The sequence below is a fragment of the Miscanthus floridulus genome, chromosome 6 (genome assembly GCF_019320115.1).
Source record: "Miscanthus floridulus cultivar M001 chromosome 6, ASM1932011v1, whole genome shotgun sequence".
Classification (NCBI taxonomy): domain Eukaryota; kingdom Viridiplantae; phylum Streptophyta; class Magnoliopsida; order Poales; family Poaceae; genus Miscanthus; species Miscanthus floridulus.
Genome location: NC_089585.1, coordinates 4613405 through 4631192, shown reverse-complemented (window position 1 = coordinate 4631192; position 17788 = coordinate 4613405). Strand labels below are relative to the sequence as shown.

The 17788-nt window shown below is 43.4% G+C and overlaps 2 protein-coding genes across 5 annotated transcripts; one reads left to right on the top strand and one right to left on the bottom strand.

Annotated features, from left to right (window-relative positions):
- Positions 1-787: 787 nt before the first annotated feature.
- LOC136461552 (uncharacterized) lies at positions 788-8397 on the top strand. 4 transcript variants are annotated; one of them, XR_010760351.1, is made up of 3 exons: positions 789-1375; positions 2129-4157; positions 7259-8397. XR_010760351.1 is itself a non-coding variant. In XM_066460827.1 (2 exons), exon 2 carries the CDS (start codon positions 2245-2247, stop codon positions 4027-4029), a length of 1785 nt encoding a protein of 594 aa, XP_066316924.1. In that variant the 5' UTR covers positions 788-1330; positions 2129-2244; the 3' UTR covers positions 4030-4377. The 4 variants fall into 4 exon arrangements, 3 of the variants coding, with proteins under 3 accessions (XP_066316924.1, XP_066316923.1, XP_066316922.1); XM_066460827.1 differs by lacking the exon at positions 7259-8397 and having other exon boundaries at positions 788-1330; positions 2129-4377; XM_066460826.1 differs by lacking the exon at positions 7259-8397 and having other exon boundaries at positions 2134-4377.
- On the bottom strand, positions 4856-8862 carry LOC136461553 (sodium/calcium exchanger NCL1-like). Its single transcript, XM_066460828.1, has 7 exons — positions 8404-8862; positions 6747-6935; positions 6361-6542; positions 6103-6248; positions 5746-6010; positions 5360-5662; positions 4856-5255 (listed from the first exon to the last, which is right to left on the bottom strand). Exons 1-7 carry the CDS (start codon positions 8795-8797, stop codon positions 5007-5009), a joined length of 1728 nt encoding a protein of 575 aa, XP_066316925.1. The 5' UTR covers positions 8798-8862; the 3' UTR covers positions 4856-5006.
- Between the last annotated feature and the right edge of the window lie 8926 nt (positions 8863-17788).

Genomic DNA, 17788 nt, shown 5'->3' with positions numbered 1-17788 from the left:
TTTCTAACACAAATATGATGTCTCTCCATCACCCCACAAAATTTGAAACTGAAACACAATTTGTACATATAGAAACAAAAAATAAAGATCATTTTAAAGTGCAAATTGGATCAATTGAAATAGTTGGAGAAAAGTAATCGAAACAAATGTTAGTTTAGGGGTTATCTGGATATAGGTTAGACTTGATAGTAATTTGGAATTTTCCATTTAAATATCTAAATTTTTTTATTGTGCTTTTAATATTTTAGGTACAAGCCAAGTTTATAATTACCTAATATTAATTTTCTATGAATACTAAATTGGCCCTTACCCTTTTTATCGGGTTGTTTTTTCACTCTTAGATCTCAAGCAGATTGTTATGGAAAATGTATTAGTTGCGTATTAGTTGGACTTGGTGAATTTATAGGCAAACTCTATTTTTTTCTAGGCTTTAGACTTATGCTATTTTCCATTTGAGATATATCACGCCAGAACCTAACTATCTCATCATAAATCCACAGTGAAATAAAAGATCAAGTTTGACGCAAGAAGTTTATAATTCTAAAATTGTGATATGGTTTGAAGTATTATTTATGTTTATAAAAAATATAAAAATTTAAGTCTGTGATATGTTATCGAACTATTGTATTGTGTGGAAAAGAAAAGAAAACAAAACAGGCAAAAGAAAAAAGGAATATCAAAACTACCCTCCATCCGCGGCCCACACCACCTCCAGGCCCCAGCCCTAACTGATCCATCCTTCCTCCCCCATCCCGTCGCGGCGGCACAGGCCCACCAGTATATTCAATGGTATTCAGTTGAGTACCCAAATATTTTGACAAAAAAATTCATACATATAGTGTATATATACAAGTCTGTATATTAAAAAAAACAAAAATACAGCAAATCGGAACTCCTATAAATCATCCCAAACTAACATAGTTCACTCGTTTCTCTCCCCCACTTGAAGGCCCAACGAGGCCCAGTGGCCCATATTGCTAACCGCAGGCCGCAGCCCGCAGGCCGCACTGAATCCCCTCCCTGACGGCGCCTGACGCCTGCTGCCTGCCGTCGTCTCCCGCACACGGAGTCGCGGATGCGGAGAGTGGAGCGGAGTCGCGAGCGAAGTAGGGAAGAGGGAACCCTAGCGACGAGCGCGAGCGGCGGCAGGCGGCGCGGAAAGGGCGCACAGCTCATCGGCAACGCGCAGCGGCAGGCCGCATCTAGCAGGGGCAGGTGGCGGCGTGCAGTGCAGCCGCCACTGCAGCCGGGATCCGGCGGCCGGCGGGCAGGCAGCGCAGGGGCCAGGGGTGGTCGGGGCCGCGCGTCGGGCAGCAGTCAGCAGCAAGGCGTGAGTCCGTCAGGCCGAGCCTCTAGTTGATGCTTCTCTAGTTGTGTAAGTTCAAATTCAGATTCAATTTGTTAGGGATAGGGATAGCAATTTGTGAATCGCTTAGCGCCTTAGCTTGAGTTGTCCCTAAATTACTTAGTCTCCTGCTTTAATTTGTAAGCTTTATTATCAATTTATCATTTTGTTGTTGCATATCATGCTCAATTTTTGTGTTATATATTTCCTTCATATATTGTGCAATTTTAACTGTGCGGCATTACAAATATTAGCCTTTTGGTTGAGGGAATTTTTTTTTTGGTACCTCTATACAATTATACATTTGAGGGAAAACATATTTGAGTAGTCCATTCTGCAGGTGTAACTAAAGATATCATCAGCATACAATGTAGGTTACTAAAGGATAACAAACTATATTGAAGTCACACCTTTTTTAACTAAGATTTGAAGTCACACTTATTCTAGGCATGTTGGGTCTCTTGGAGAGGTGGTGCTGTCAAGGCCTAGAGGGAGGCCTTTTCTCTCAACTTTTGATTTCAGGAAACTTTGCCCCCAAATCCATTAGCAAACTGATGATGTTACTACCGGAAACAGTAAACAGGACGTTGAGTTGCTATATAGATACAGTTTCTACACTCCAACACAAAGCAGATGGTCTAAACTAGTAACCAATAGGCAGGACACTAATCTAGTGTTTGTACTCTGCACAAATGATTGGTAGCCATAAACCCATTTCCTTGTATGGAATGAAACCATCTTTTGTTCCTTTAATGACAACTTACTTTTGTTAATGCTGTGCAGGTCAGTACTTTTGCAGCTAAAGGGATAATTCGCATTTGTTGCTATCAAGTGGTTTGAAAGTTTTGTATGATTCAGAGAAAAAACAGATATTCTTCAGCTAGTGGATCTGCTCATTGATGGAAGGCGACCAGATTTTGGTTCAGTCAGAGCAGAACCTTATACCAGGTGCGCAAACTCTTGTCATTGGTCAAGAGTTTGCAGATGTTGACACATGTCGGAGGGCTATCAAGGACATGGCCATTGCTTTGCACTATGAGCTCCGTGTGGTGAAATCTGATCGTAGCCGTTTCATCGCAAAGTGCTCAAAAGAAGGTTGCCCTTGGCGTGTGCACATCGCCAAGTGCCCCGGTGTTCCAACTTTCACTGTCCGGACTTTGCACGGAGAGCACAAATGTGAGGGTGTTCTGAACCTGCATCATCAGCAGGCTACTGTTGGTTGGGTTGCTAGGTCTGTCGAGGCAAGGCTCAGGGATAACCCACAGATTAAGCCAAAGGAGATACTGCAGGATATTCGGGAACAGCATGGGGTCGCTGTTTCTTATATGCAAGCATGGCGTGGGAAGGAGAGAAGCATGGCTGCAGTTAATGGTACTCTTGAGGATGGATACCGCCTTCTTCCTGCATATTGTGAGCAGATTGTTAAGACGAATCCTGGTAGCGTTGCAACATATAGAGGTATTGGACCAGGGAATGCCTTCCAGCGGCTGTTTGTCTCGTTTCGTGCATCCATTTATGGTTTCTTAAATGGGTGCAGGCCCCTTCTAGAAATTGACAAGGCTGACTTGAAGGGAAAGTATCTTGGGACATTGCTATGTGTGTCAGCTATTGATGCTGATCACATGATGTTCCCTCTAGCATTCGGTATTGTTGATTCTGAGAGCGATGATAACTGGAACTGGTTTATATCGGAATTGAGGAAGATGCTTGGAGTTAACACAGATAAGATGCCGGTCTTGACTATACTTTCTGAGAGAAAAAGGCAAGTGGTTGAAGCAGTTGGATCTAATTTCCCCACTGCTTTTCATGGATTTTGCTTGAGATACGTGAGTGAGAATTTCCGTGATGAGTACAAGAATACTAAACTGCTTAACCTTTTCTGGAGTGCTGTTTATGCTCTCACAGCATCAGAATTTGATGCAAAGGTAAATGAAATGATGCAAGTTCAAGATGTTATGCCATGGTTACAGCGTTTTCCGCCAAACCTGTGGGCAGTTTCTTACTTTCAGGGTATCAGATATGGCCATTTTAGTCTTGGGATAACTGAGATATTATATAACTTGTCCCTTGACTGTCATGAACTTCCCATTGTGCAAACCATCGAGCACATCAGGCATCAACTGACTTTCTGGTTTGCTGAACGTCAGAACTTGGCACAGTCATACAATTCGGTTCTTGTTCCGTCAGCTGAGAAACTTATTTCAGAAGCCATCCATGATTCACAATGCTATCAAGTCCTTCGAGCAAACAAGGTGGAATTTGAGATTGTGTCATCGGAGCGAACAAACATTGTCGACACTCAAGCTAGGTCCTGCTCATGCCGCCGATGGCAAATTTATGGCATTCCATGTGCACATGCTGCTGCTGCACTGCTTTCATGTGGTGAAGACCCCCGTCTCTATGCTCATGACTGCTTCAGCGTAATGAAGTACCGAGAAACCTATTCCCAGCCAATATATCAGATTCCGGACAGGAGCCACTGGAACAATTCGTCTCCCGGGTTACAAGGTGTAGTCAGCAAGGCCGATGTGATCCTTAGCCCACCCAATATCCGGAGGCCTCCTGGTCGACCCAAGATGAAGATTCTAAAGATTGAGAGCATGAAGCGTCCGAAACGGATCGTTCAGTGTGGTCGATGTCATCTTCTAGGGCATTCTCAAAAGAAGTGCTCTTTGCGAAGCTGATGCATATCCATTGATGTACACTGAACTTTGTTTTATTGACAATTTAGGAATTTCATTCATGCTTGTTTGTATCAGGTGAAGGGCGGGCCTGGTGCAAGCGGTAGAGTCTTACCGTCTGTGACCGGAAGGTCCCGGGTTCGAGTGGCAGTCTCCTCGCATTGCACAGGCGAGGGTAAGGCTTGCCACTGACACCCTTCCCCAGACCCCGCACAGAGCGGGAGCTCTCTGCACTAGGTACGCCCTCGTTTGTATCAGGTGCAGTTAGTCCTCTTATGGAAGTACTTCTGTAGTTCTGTATAGCTCTGCCTCTGAAATCATGTCGACGTTGAGCACTGTCTGTGTATAGCACTGAAAGTGTCTACGCAAACTGCCGTTTTTTATGATTTTTGCAGTTACGGTTCTATACTTCTATTTACGATCCAGGACCCCTGATCCAATTTAGAATTCAAGATTTTATTTTCATGACTTCGATTTAAGGGCCAATTTCAATTTAGAATTCAAGATTTTATTTTCATGACTTAGATTTAAGGGCCAATTTGGCAAGGCTTCGACTTCTAAAAGGACTTTAGCTTTGGCTCCTCTAGTGGAGCAGTTTTTTTTTTTTTTTGGGGTTGAAGCCGTTTTACAAAACCCTACCGAGTTTCTAAGGGCTTGTTTGGATGCTCATGTATGGATCTCAATCCATGTGTGTTGAAGTGATTTGATATAAAATTTAATCACTCTAACACACATGGATTGAGATAAATGCATGGACATCAACCGAGGCAAGTGGCACGAGAGTGAGTGTGGAGCTATTGTGTGACGAAGTACGTGCTTTGGAAGGAAATAGAGAAAGTAGAACATGATTACATCACATGAGAAAGTCTGGACAGAGCTTCACAGGAGTCAAAATTACAATAAGGTCCAACAGAAACACCGGCGGCTGTTAGAAACCAGGTGTTCCCTTGAACCAATCAGGTCGTGTTCACTCGAGGAGCCTATGACCAACCAAAGACATAGTCGAGGATGTAGACGATGACCAGCGAGAACGGATAGAGCATGTAGGCGACGAGGCAGGTCCAGAGCGGGAACGTGGTCCGGAAGCTGGTGAAGAGGGCCATGACAACGCAGACCAGCAGGATGATGAGCACCTCTGATGAGAAGTCCCACGTCAGGTTCCTGAAGTAGATGAGCGCCAGGAACACACCGAGGCACAGCGTGTTGTTCATTGTTACGCCGCCATACACCTGCGAATCAAGAAGAAGCGTCGTAAAATGTCTGTTGCAGATGATGCATCAGTCGCCGTGTTTGTCAGTGGCAGTGTGGTACAAGTACAACAACGACCACGTACCTCGGAGAAGGTCAGGGAGCAGGTCCTCTGCTTCTTCCTGCTGGCGAAGATGATGGCGGAGACGGCCTCACTGGAGTTGGTCGCAAACGGTAGGGCGATGAACGAGATGAAGAAGGACGGGATGTGCGTGGCGATGGAGAAGTTGTGGACGGTGTCCACGAGGGGGTCCGCGAACGCGGCCGCGATGGCGGCACCCAGAAGCAGCAGCGCCACAGCCTTGGTGATGCACCACCCAGGGTTCTCCACGCTCTCCACCGCCTCATCGCACCTGTCAATCAGCTGGTCGTGCTCCTGCCGTGTCCTCTGCATGATTCCATTCCATTCGCATCAGTGCTCTGCCGTGCACAATTCCTAAGCTACTGGAGGCTGCAGGGCGAGCAGATTACCTCATGGTATTTATTGAACTTGCTGGAGAAGGCGCCGCCCACGGGCATGTGGCGCTTAGCCTCATTGAGCCATTTCTTCATCCCCTGCACAAACTCCTCCTCCTCAACAATATCGTTGCGGGACGTATCAAAGTCGGCCATGACCTTGTCGACCGCATCCGTCCTGTCAAATTCAACCTCACCGAAGTTGATACCGACGATGAGAGCGTGGAGCTCGGCACGGGACAGGGAGCGGCTCTCGTCCATGTCGATCTTACGGAACAGCCTGCGTGTCAGCACAAGACAAGGTTCATGACATTTCCACGAAACAGTGTGCTCCTAACTACCGTATACAACAAGGTGTTCAGAGGATCACACTTTCTGATGACGTCTTCATTGGGTGTGCCATCATCGTTTAGCAGACGACCGAGTGCCTGCATTTGGGCGTGCTTCAGTATCCCAGAGATCACGTGCTTGTGCTTCGCATATGCAAGCTTCCTCCTCTGAATCCAAGGCTGGAAAACCTGGTGCATGATTTGAGGATCCAATTTCACGGTCAAAGTTACCCTTATATTCTAGAACTGCCAATCCTGTTATCATCTCAAGAGACTAATTGCCAGAATGTATTTTATTTACCTGGTACAGACAGTAGGAAAGCACGAGCAAGAATGACACAATAAGGGCCAGCAACATAGCTAGGCGCTGCCCGTGGTGGGTCTTCAACATCTTTGGGAACTGTGCGATGATGAAGGGGATAACAGATAGCCCCATGATCCGCGCTGCATAGCTGGTCTGCACATCGGTTGTAATACCAGTGCCTGCCACCAATTTTGCTAGTCAGTAAAAAAGGAAGCAGAACAAACACAATTGTTCGAGGATTGGTGATTGACTATTTAGTTGTTATCTTTCGAAATGGACAACTGAAACCTTTGTGGTTCAACTGTCCTACTTTAAAATTACATGATAAACAACCATTAGACGGTCTCCATTCAAAACACTTTGCATAAGAGAAAGCATTATACCAGTCAAGCTGAAGCCCTTGGTGTCTGTTAAATCAACTGCCTCACGGTTTGGCCCAAGGTCACACTTGCCAACAACGACACAGGTTCCCCAAAGCAGGGTGAGGAGGAAGACGGTGGAACCAGCAAGCAGCCCCATTCCAATAAGTACCTGACTCTGTGCCTCCTCTTTACTCCCGGACAGGCCAGATACTATAACGTGATCAACAAACAGATCAGAATAAACCTTTTTTCGGGTAAACATTAAACATATCAGAATTGTAGTTGGACGTGCAAGCACAGTGCTGAATATACACCATTAGTTTCATGATTCAGTATATGGATGAAGAGAAATATGTTTGATCAATTGCAATAAACAAATTGAATTTCCCATCATACTATCACAGAAACAAAAACACATAGTAATTTACAAACATTTCTCCTACCGCATTAGATTTTTCTTTTTTAAAGTGGGTGTAGGAGTGAAGGGCAGGGCCTGGTGCAAGCGGTAGAGTCTTACCGCCTGTGACCGGAAGGTCCGGGTTCGAGTCGCGGTCTTCTCGCATTGCACAGGCGAGGGTAAAGGCTTGCCACTAACATCCCTTCCCCAGACCCCGCACAGAACGGGTACGCCCTTTAAAGTGGGTGCAGGAGTAACAAACCATTTTGTTAACAGAGTAGGATAAAAATAAATATAACCAGTTTGTAGGCTACTGAGGTGTTCAAACCAGAATAATGATCTGATCACATGTGGTTGTTCTACAGCACAATAAGGTGCAATGTCATATCCATAATTAAGTCTATGTAGGCATAAGGTGCTATGACGTATCCATAATTAAGTCTATGCAGGCATAAGGTGCTATGACATATCCATAATTTATTTAAGCTTATGTAGGCCCGTGCCACATTGGTACACTGCGATACGTAGATCGCAGATCGCATCGAGATCTGATCTACTGTGTTAGTTCTGATCTACTGTGTTAGTATTATGATAACATCAGAAACTGCATCCGACTGTAGCAACGAAGTGGTACTCTTTTCTGAGTAAAGAGTAGTACATAACCTTCCCAGATACAACTTCACAGCACAGGAAGCCTATGATTTGGTAAATAAACACGTAATGCTTGCTGTAGTAAATAAAAAAAGGGTCAATTATGCAAGGCAAATAAAAGTGAAAGGAAAAGGTTAAAGGTCAAAAGGCTTTGATGGAGCTTTTAGAAAGCTAAAACTAAACCAACTGATGAATTTCAGAAAAAAGCAGAGCGGTGGCCAGGCTTTACCCCTGGAATAATCAAAGGCTCCATAAAAAGGAATAACCCAAAAGCTTATACTCTGATCCAGACATCCAGTAACAAAGCAAATTAGACTGCTAGAAACATCAGATCTGGAGCAAAACAAAGAGGAGTAACAGAAAAGGCGTTAAAAAATGAAAGCAAAAGGATGTTTTGAATTCCATCACTACGATTACTTTTGCGCTGCCAATCGCAAGAGCAGTTCAACGATCCTTTCTAAGTTGAAGTGCGAACAAAGCAAGCTCGGTGGAAACTAACGCTAGACTCGGGCCATGAACTAGCTAGGAGCAGGCAACCGAATGCTTGGCGAATCATCAAAGCAAAGCACAGAATGAGGCGGCGAGCAACGGAAGGAAGCGAAGCGAAGGAAGGCGAGGAGGAGAGCGAACCGAGGACGAGGAGCGCGTCGGGGAGGGCGCCGAGGATGGGGAGGAGGAGGCCGCCGATGAGGCCGGGCCCCATGATCTCGAGCAGCAGCTCGCTCCCCGTCGACAGGTACGTGGCCGCCTTGTACATGAGGAACCCGTAGGTCAGCACCAGGAAGAGGTTTCCGAGCACGGTGGTGGTGCAGGGGAGGAAGCCGTAGGACTGCTCGCACTTCTCCTCGGCCGCCGCCGCCCCCGCGGCCGCGGCCGGCGGGGAGCCCGAGAGGCGGATCACCGAGAGGAGCGGCGCGGAAGGGGCGCCGTCGGAGATGAAGCGGCCGTACGCGGCGGCCGCCAGGAGGGAGAGCAGGAGCGGGACCAGCGGGAAGCCGCGGCGGTGCTGCCGGCGCGTCGCCATTGCCGCTGCGGTGTGGTGAACCAGGACCTGGTGGGCTCCTTGCCTCCTCTGGTGCGGAGGACGGGGGCGCGTAGCTTTATACGGCCCGGACTGCCGGATCTTCTGCGGCCGATGGGCAGTGCCGGTCCTATTGTAAGGGCCCTCTGACAATCTCATCGCAACGACACCATGTATAAAATCTTATAATACATAAACACTAATTTTACTTACAAAACAAAAACAAATTTAATAATATATTTTTAATTTGATATGTCTGATAATTATCGAGGAACAATATAGATTAAGCAATATATTTGTAGATGTATGATAATTATTAAGAAATAATGTAGATTAAAAAAGCAATATATTCGTTTTTTTTCTCACCCATGACAAATGTTTCTTAGATAACATTCTAAAATTCTAACACCTAAATTAGAAGAAAATATGAATATATGGGTACAAAGTACTAGAAGTCTGGAATAATATACAAATAATTAATTTGGATTAAAAATAAAAAGGAAAAAATACCTTAGGCCTAAACAACTTATCGGTGATCGCAATTTATAAGAAGCCAAGAATCAAGATGTCGTCGTCGTGAAGCCCTGTCCTGGTCGTCGTCCTCGTGCACCGTATCCGTGTCTCCGGTAGTCTAGCTCCTCGCGGCGGCGCGGCTCGCCAGCTCCGCGTGTGTAAGGCGCACGTCGCGAACTCACGATCAGATTGTGCTGTGTGCAGCGTGACTCCTCGCCTCCTATCTACTCGAGGGCCATGGGGAAAGAAAACTAAGAAAGAAATATCAATGTTGTCTTTTTGAGCCGCCTGTCCAGTTCTATATCTCTCTTTTCATTATTTTCCTAATACCTAATGGACTATAGAACCTAGGGATTTATATATCTGGGTTTGAGCCTCTCTTCGCTTGGGCCTTCGACCTGTCGCACCTCGTGCCTACTCATAGAGCCGGCACTGCCGATGGGTATGTAATTTCCTAAATTTATTCATTGCCATTAGGATCTATACTCATTTGGTACGTGCTATTGAAAATTACAATATTTCTTCGTTGCCGTTGGTTTATAATTTTTTTCTCCTGTACTGCCATCGCCGTTGCTTTAACATAATCCCCGTGCACACGCCGTTAGGAGTCGGCTGTTGGCTTCGGGAAGGTGCAGTGTGGGATGCGAGAAGCGGATGAGACGCGTAACATTCTTTACGTGGCGTGCCACAGTTCACTGTACGCTTTCCGTGCGTCACAGTGTCACTTTGGCTAGATGGCCAATCGCCGAATGGATAGGGAGAGCTGAAAGAGATTGGTAAGCTAGATGGCCAATCGGCAAACAAATATCTTGGACGGTGTCCTGCGTGGCTGCGTACGTGTTCATTTTAGGTCCGGTTAATAATTTAAGGCATACGAGTATATTAACAAGGTCCAAGATAAATTTAGAGCTCGTCAAAATTTCTTATCTTCGCTCTATCTCACATGTTAATGTTACCAATGTCGACATCCTGTAAATTTTGTCCATTAGGTACATTTTTTATACAAATTAACTTATTATACGTTTTTCCATCCTATTCATAGTTTTCTTTTCTTTGCATTGCACCTACATTTATGTTTAACATGTTTTTGATTAGAAATTTAGCTTCACCTGTGCATTTAATAAGGAAATCGATATGCACGAACACCTTAGCTCTTGAGTTAGTTTTTTTTCCCTATATTAACAGTGGTATAAGTGGATTGTTTGATAATAGCATATGTTTGTAATCAGATGTATATTTAGAGGGTTAGTTTGTATTTGATTTTGTGATGATATATTTTATATTTTGGATGAAGACTTACAGGGTTTCATTTAGGTTATTTTTCATATTGTTAATTTATGCTGTTTTTTAATAATGGTTGGGATGGTAGACTTTTTAGAAACTACAATAAATCAAATATAGATCTATTATCAATTATCATTAGAATCTATCAATTTGATGGCATAATGTATTTTTATTTTGAGTTTGTAGGATTTATACCCTTTTGGCGGATAGTCGGGCAATGCGATAAGCCGAAGGCTTGGGCGGGCAGGCACGTTAGGATGGTGGCTTGGGCTAAGTGTCACGATGGGCCAAGCTTCGGTGACCGTGTTGTCGAGAGTCAGAACCAAGGCGGCAAGTTCATGTGGTTTGATTTCATCTGTGGTTGTATTATTCTTGGTTTACTCCTCTTGCACCCACTCTAATTGGTTTGGGGTGGACACGATTTGGAAATTTCCTGTATCTAGGTGTGACCTGTGTTGTTTTTTTTCAAAAAATTATGAATCTATGTCTTCGTGTACTTTTGTGCTTCTGATTTTGTTTTTTTTTTTGTATATTTTTCCTCTTCGAATTTATGATAAGTTGTTTTTGTGCCTATGATTTTGGATATTTATACTTTTTCTCTACATTTGGAATTGGTTTTAGACATGGACTCTGGAGGCGACACACACTTGCCTATGATTGGCTATCATTCACGTAAGTGAGGATGGCGTGAGCTATGGACGAAGTTTTGGAATGGACAAAGAAACCCCTTTTTCTTTAATAGTATTAGGAAAAGATATGCATATCAAGACTCCAAAATTACGGCGCTAATATGTTTCTTGTGGCCCAATAGGCATCCTCAAAATAATCCACTAATCAGTTCTTTTGAAAAGGCAAATCAGTTTGGTTAGACGTGGTTTTGGTTAGGGGCATATATGTGAGTATTTCACAACCACCCTTAATCTATCTTAAATGGAATCACTTATATTTATGGAAAAAGCGACAATTTTATAGAAACGAAAGCATTTTTTTCATTAGGGAAGATTACCATGTTGAAACTTCAAATTCAACATTACCCGCAGCATTTGCCCTATTTTTCAAACACTACTATGTATCGTGTGTAGTCCTCGGATTCTCAAGTATGCCTATATAAATGTGTCTGTAGCCCAATGTGAGTGCTACCCAAAACATGATTTTCAGGACGTTTGACAAAATGGCCAATTCAAGAAGTAACAAGAAAATTTTATGTATATTAGTATATAGATAGATTGAAACACTACCATGTTGGATTGGCCCCTGTGACTGTGATCCGGATAAGCGAAGCGAGGTCATCGTGATCCGGATAATTCAAGAAGTAACACTACCATGTTGGATTGTGCGACGCTTTCAAAGGTCGGAGTGTGTTGTTGCGGATGATTGGAAGGTGATGCTTCAACAATAGCCATTGGTGTTGCTAAGTTTGGACATATTGAAACTAGATAATCGTTGTCGGCCATTGATTAGAAAATGAAGAATTACAGTTGGGGGCTCTAGAATAAAGTTGGAAGACTTTGAAAGACTTGTAATTATGCTATCTCAGATTAATAAAATCCCTTCTCTCTCGGGGAAAAAAAATATATGTACCTCCAGCAACCATTGTCCATCCGTTGTCGGCCATTTTGAGCTTGTAATTAATTTGCAAAGAAAAAACCGTCTTGTAATTATGCTATCTCAGAATGCAGTTATGAAAGCGCTTAATTGACCCCGTACGGTAAGATCGTGCGGGCTACCAACCCACACGCGTTTTTTGTCAACAACAACACGCACGGAAAAAGGAAAAATCGAGCTGCGACAGCAACACCGGGCCGGTCCTGTCGCCGACATCGTGGCAGATGGCACGCTGCCGCTCTCCAACTGGCCCGCCCAACGCTGCCCGGACGCGTCGGGCCCAGCACAACAGACGTCAGATCAGGTCGCGGTCTCGCTGCCCTGGCCCCTGTGACTGATCCGGATAAGCGAAGCGAGGTCGTCGTCTCGTCTAGTATATACTGGCCAGTGGTGCAGCCGGTACTCCCACTTGCATGCCAAGTAGCCGGGCCCACCTGCCGATCATCAGGAACAAAGGAGGGCCCACACCCACTCCATGCCGACTCTGACTGAGGCCTGAGGGAGAGGGAGGCATGTTATCACATCTGAGATCTTATCTTGTGCCACGAATTAAGGGCATGTTTGATAAAGACCTGGACTGGACATCTGCTTGTAATCTTTCTGTGATTTATTTGGTTGGCATCTTAAGAAATCTGCCGGTTACAAGTTGTCTGTGAGCGAGCGTAGAAAATCGATTGCCTAGGCACCAATCCAACTTGCCTGAACCTAATCATCCTACAGGAAGCCCCGCGAGACACATCAACCAAACGCTGCCTCATCCCTCTGTCTACTTTCAGGACGTCAACCAAACAAGATATGAAAAATAGACTTGCCTGACCCTAGCAGTTTTGCTATGGGTTACATGCGAATCACAGGCAGCTCAAAAGCCCAGACAACACATCCAGGGTCCTATCTAAACATGCCCTTAAGGACGCGGTCAAAGCATCACGGCCACGTGTATGGCGTCACACCCGTGGGGCCAGGTACGTTCGTGCATCGGTGCATGAGCGTTTGTTGCTGTGGGTAAATGAATGATTAATTAGGAGTCGGTGATCGATCGCTCGTGCAGAGACGGGTGCTTTTATGATTATGTTATGAGATAAAGTATTCATATCTAGAGCATCTCTAAAAGTTCTAAATAATTTTTTTTTCTAAAACTATGCAGTTTTCCAACTCACCAAAAAATTTCGAGAGGAATGAATAAAACCATCTTCAACACTTTCCAAAATTCACTCATAAAATATAGAAGACAATTTTACATCATAAATCCTACACTGTTTCTAAATTATCCGAGCCACTTTTATATATTATTTCTCTCTTACATTTGCATAAGGAACCATTTTCTACTCTTTATTTTTTCCCCACGTCCTTACACTTTTAGATTAACCAATGGATACTGCAAGGATATATGCGCATGATCAGTCTATTTTTTTCAAGCACGAAGAGATTGGGAGGTGGGATTCAGAAACCGTTGGAGATGGGTTTTTTTTCTCATTTTTGCTAAAAATATTAGATTGGGAGACTCTATCGGAAACTCTTGGAGATGCTCTTAGCTTCCTAATTGTTCTCAGATTTGCAGTTTTGTGTCTTCAACATATGCGGTTCACCACTCGCTCTTTTTTCCAATGGTTTCCGTAGATACGAAAGTGTATGATTTTATCTGTGAAATCTTGTTTCAATGCTCATTTGCTTATCATTAAGCTGAGGCTCGAATGCAACAAAAGTCCTATTTTTCAGCCCTCGGGCACTACTGGAAAACAAGAATTTCCCTGTCGGGGCAAAACCGCCGCCTGGGGTGCACGGTGCCACGTTGGGTCCGTGCCACCGCGTCTGGGCTACGCCGTCGCCTCGAACCTTGCGCACACGGGAGAGATGAGAGGAGGAAGGGGGCGGCTGAGAGATGAGAGGAGGAAGGGAGGTGTACCGGTCTAGGGTTTTGGGCACACCATTTACATACGTCCGCCCGTCACAAGACGCCCGTTTTTGGGCCAGCTGAAAGGCCGGTGCAGCCCAGGCCTAGGTTAGCTGTTGTGTTTAGTTTCTTGTCCACCTAAATGATTTTTTCTGTCGTTACTAGCCTAACACACAGGTAAATATGATATTTTTTTGTCGGTTGCACAAAAACCGACAGAGAAATCGATATATTCTATCGGTTTCAATATTTCTCTGGCAGAGAGTTCCTGACAGAAAATTTCCTAATTTTCCGTGTCGGTTGGTGTCAAACCGATGGGGACTTTTTTGTTTCCAGCAGTGAGGGGTGTTTTCATCTAGGACTGGGACCGGGAGAGGAGAGTAATGTGAGGCAAACCAATGATAGTATCACCTATTAGAGCGTCAATCTATGTGTGAGTAATGACCCCTTGGCCCTTCAATACATGGTCAGCTGCTGCCTTTCAATAGTGGATGGTGTTTTCCTTCACCTTTCACGTTAAAAGTTTCTGAATTTGCGTGTGACTTTTGTATGGTTTGCTCAACTTGTAGGAGGTTAGCCTTCAGAAGAGAGCAGTATAAGGTAAATATGAAGAGTATAAAAAAACTTTTGGTTTTTTTCTATGTTGCATGAATAAATACAGAATGCTTTTGTTAGTTTCTTGTTGCTTTATTCAGTGGCGGACCCAGGAATTGAACCAAGCCTGGGCGAAATGACGCAAAAACAGAACAGAGCTGCAACATGGGCCATGGATATAAACGCTACCTTTTTCGTGGCCGTGCCTAACCACTTTTTTATTAAGAGGAAAAGAGAATTACAGTGTATGGTCTTAGTAAGTATAGGCTTAATTACCAACATTAACACAATTTTTGCAAGACTAGTAGTGAACCCTAACCTCTTCTTACTATTATATTGTGCTAGTCTCCAACCGGTGGTGCTGATGCATGTGGGTTATTTGGTCTTGCGAATCTCGTCAACAGAGCGTGAGTTCGTTTGCACTCTATAAGCAGTAGTTCATCTATTCATTTGCTGTAAAATTCAAACCTCTCTAGTTCTGGATAGCGTGTGCCAGACTAAATAATTATGCAGTTACCCATAATTAATTGACACACTCGGGAGCCATAAAAGCAAACGCATGAAAACACCTTCGGAGTTTGACAATGGCAAACAATGGTAATGGTAGTGGCTTTATTCAAAATTAATGTGTGTGTCCCTAGATTCGTCTGCTAGCAGGTGTTCGGTTGCTCAGTCTCAACTTGCCTGTCTAACAGTCCGAGTGGGCAGCACACACGCACCGGAGCCCGGGTAGGCGCCCAGGGGCGCCGGGCCCTAGGGCCGCCCCTGGCTTTATTTATATAAATCCCAAAACAAAAGTCCTTCTAGTGCTGGAATTCTGTCCTATTCATTAATTATATATTTAATACCAGAGATGCTTTATTGGATTCGCAATTTAATCCTTAAAGCCTTTTATTTGTCACAAAAGAAGCATTTTCATATACATTTATATCCACAGTGTTATATTGTTCTTTAATATTATCGTATCCTCTAATTTTCTTAACTTCTTGCTGGATATGTATTCTGTTTTCACCCAACATACGCCACATATAAGTATGGAGATCAAATCGCATGGATAAATAAGGTATATGCTCTCTCTCTCTCTCTCTCTCTATATATATATATATATATATATATATATATATATATATATATATATAAAGAAATCATCACCATCTGGCTTCATAAGAATAAAAAAGATTTTTTGCTTAGAGATGCTTCTTTTTTCTATGTAGGATGAGACTAAGATCACTACTGCATTTAAATAAGCATTGAAATCAAGACATACCATTGGGTTGCATTCAGGAATTTAATCAACTTGTATCAATTTGACTATGGAGGAAATGATGACATTTCGTGCAAGGGTGAAACCTATCATATTATGAACTCTGTATCATCATTTGACAGAGCAAGAGGGAATAGAGTCTCCGTATGGATACGTGATGTTGCATAAGAGCGGGAAATGAGAGACTTGGTCAGAGAGATCTTTGCGCTAGAGTATAATGTTGTCATAAAGCACACTTTGCAACCTATAATATTAAGGTTCAAAAGATTGTGGTTTGTTGCATGCCAATTACAAGTCACTTTAGGAATTGGATATCTAAATAGACCCAAGCACTACCTGATGGCTATCTTCATCCTGAGGCTAAGAATATTATACGATATGAATATTTTCTATGTGCATGGTTTTTGCTTAAGGGTTTACACAATGCGGATTACTTGTACTTGATTGGATGTTGAAAAAAATGTTGTCACAATGAATTCATTTTATATGTGATACTTGCTTAAATATTTTGGAAAAATGAATATCGAACGGTGACAATTCTATATTCATATCTATTTGGATATTTAATATCTATGAAATGAAATGTCAAAATTGATATATGATTTTTATACGGTTGCTTTTTAGCTTCTATGTATTGATCAATGTTTACTTGGTTTGTTGGTTCAGCTCTATACTACCTTTTACTGAGGCATCGTGGATGTAAGGTTATTTGTGTGATGGGTTAAATGTGTTATCAATAAACTGAGACTTAACTTCATGATTCTGCTGAGGCACAATGAGGGATATGATATGACAAGGGGTGTCCCTGATCTTTTGGTGAGTGGGGATAAACTCGATTTGGGGTGGATTTGATGTTGGCTATCCGACTACAACACCGCAAGGGCTGTGCCTTAGCAATAGGTACACCATCTCGATTGGGATGTTCTTGCCATGCCAAGTACGAACAAGACGAGCAAGCAAATAACTCATAGATGGAAGATACAAAGGCAAATCTGAATCATGAGTTGGGATCTCATGAGTTGGGATCTTGAATCAAGCAAATGGGTGGTATAATCGATACACGCACTCACAGGGAAGTAGTAGTAGCTAGACTTACAACAAAATAAAAACCAAGTCTTAAATGGTGGCTGCTACTTCCTTTTATAGGGAGGCTGCAACCAAGACCTCCTGAATGAGCTTTCCAAACCCTAGGACGCCCTCTCTTGGGCTCCACTGAAATACAAGGCCCAAGGCCCAAAAGTAGAAGTTGTCTTCATACTAGAGATCCAAATGTTACTTCATTTATTCTTCTTATCTTCGGTAGAATCTGATGACGTGGTTAGATTCATTTGAAAGTAGACTTCAAGAGCTTTCTAACAAGTACTCATGGGCCTTTAGCAACATTGGGAGTCAAAATTTATATCCGTCTCAATTTGGCGCTGCTTGTAGGTTCGAACTTGAGGTCCACCCCTCTAGCTCATCCCTTCCCTTGATGGCAACAATACCTTTCTAGTTCCCCTCTTGGTTGCTCCTTTGCCAATATGATTCTTCATTGTCATTCCTAAGGATAACTAGTCCATCATAGAAATTCAGTAGCATCCAATTCTGATATGAACATATCTGGACAACATGGATTGAATGTACTGAGAATTAGGCCAACAAGCCTGAACTGTGTGTCTTGCTTATGGTTGCTCTTTCTGTCCCTTAGGTGTGGTTGTATCAACGGTAGTGATGTCCTCATCAAGATATATATAGAGTACATGGAGACACAAGACGTAGCCCTAGACACAGAAGATTACACTAATACCCTTGACTATTATATCTTAACACCCCCTCTCAAAAGAAACATGAATGCAATGGCGTT

Excerpts from the sequence above, each read along its gene's own strand:
- LOC136461552 (XM_066460827.1), top strand. The coding sequence starts at position 2,245 with ATGGAAGGCGACCAGATTTTGGTTCAGTCAGAGCAGAACCTTATACCA.
- LOC136461553 (XM_066460828.1), bottom strand. The coding sequence starts at position 8,797 with ATGGCGACGCGCCGGCAGCACCGCCGCGGCTTCCCGCTGGTCCCGCTC. Across the intron at positions 6,543-6,746 it reads CAAGGGCTTCAGCTTGACTG|GCACTGGTATTACAACCGAT; the intron begins GTATAATGCTTT and ends AATTGGTGGCAG. Across the intron at positions 6,011-6,102 it reads AATGAAGACGTCATCAGAAA|GCTGTTCCGTAAGATCGACA; the intron begins GTGTGATCCTCT and ends GCTGACACGCAG.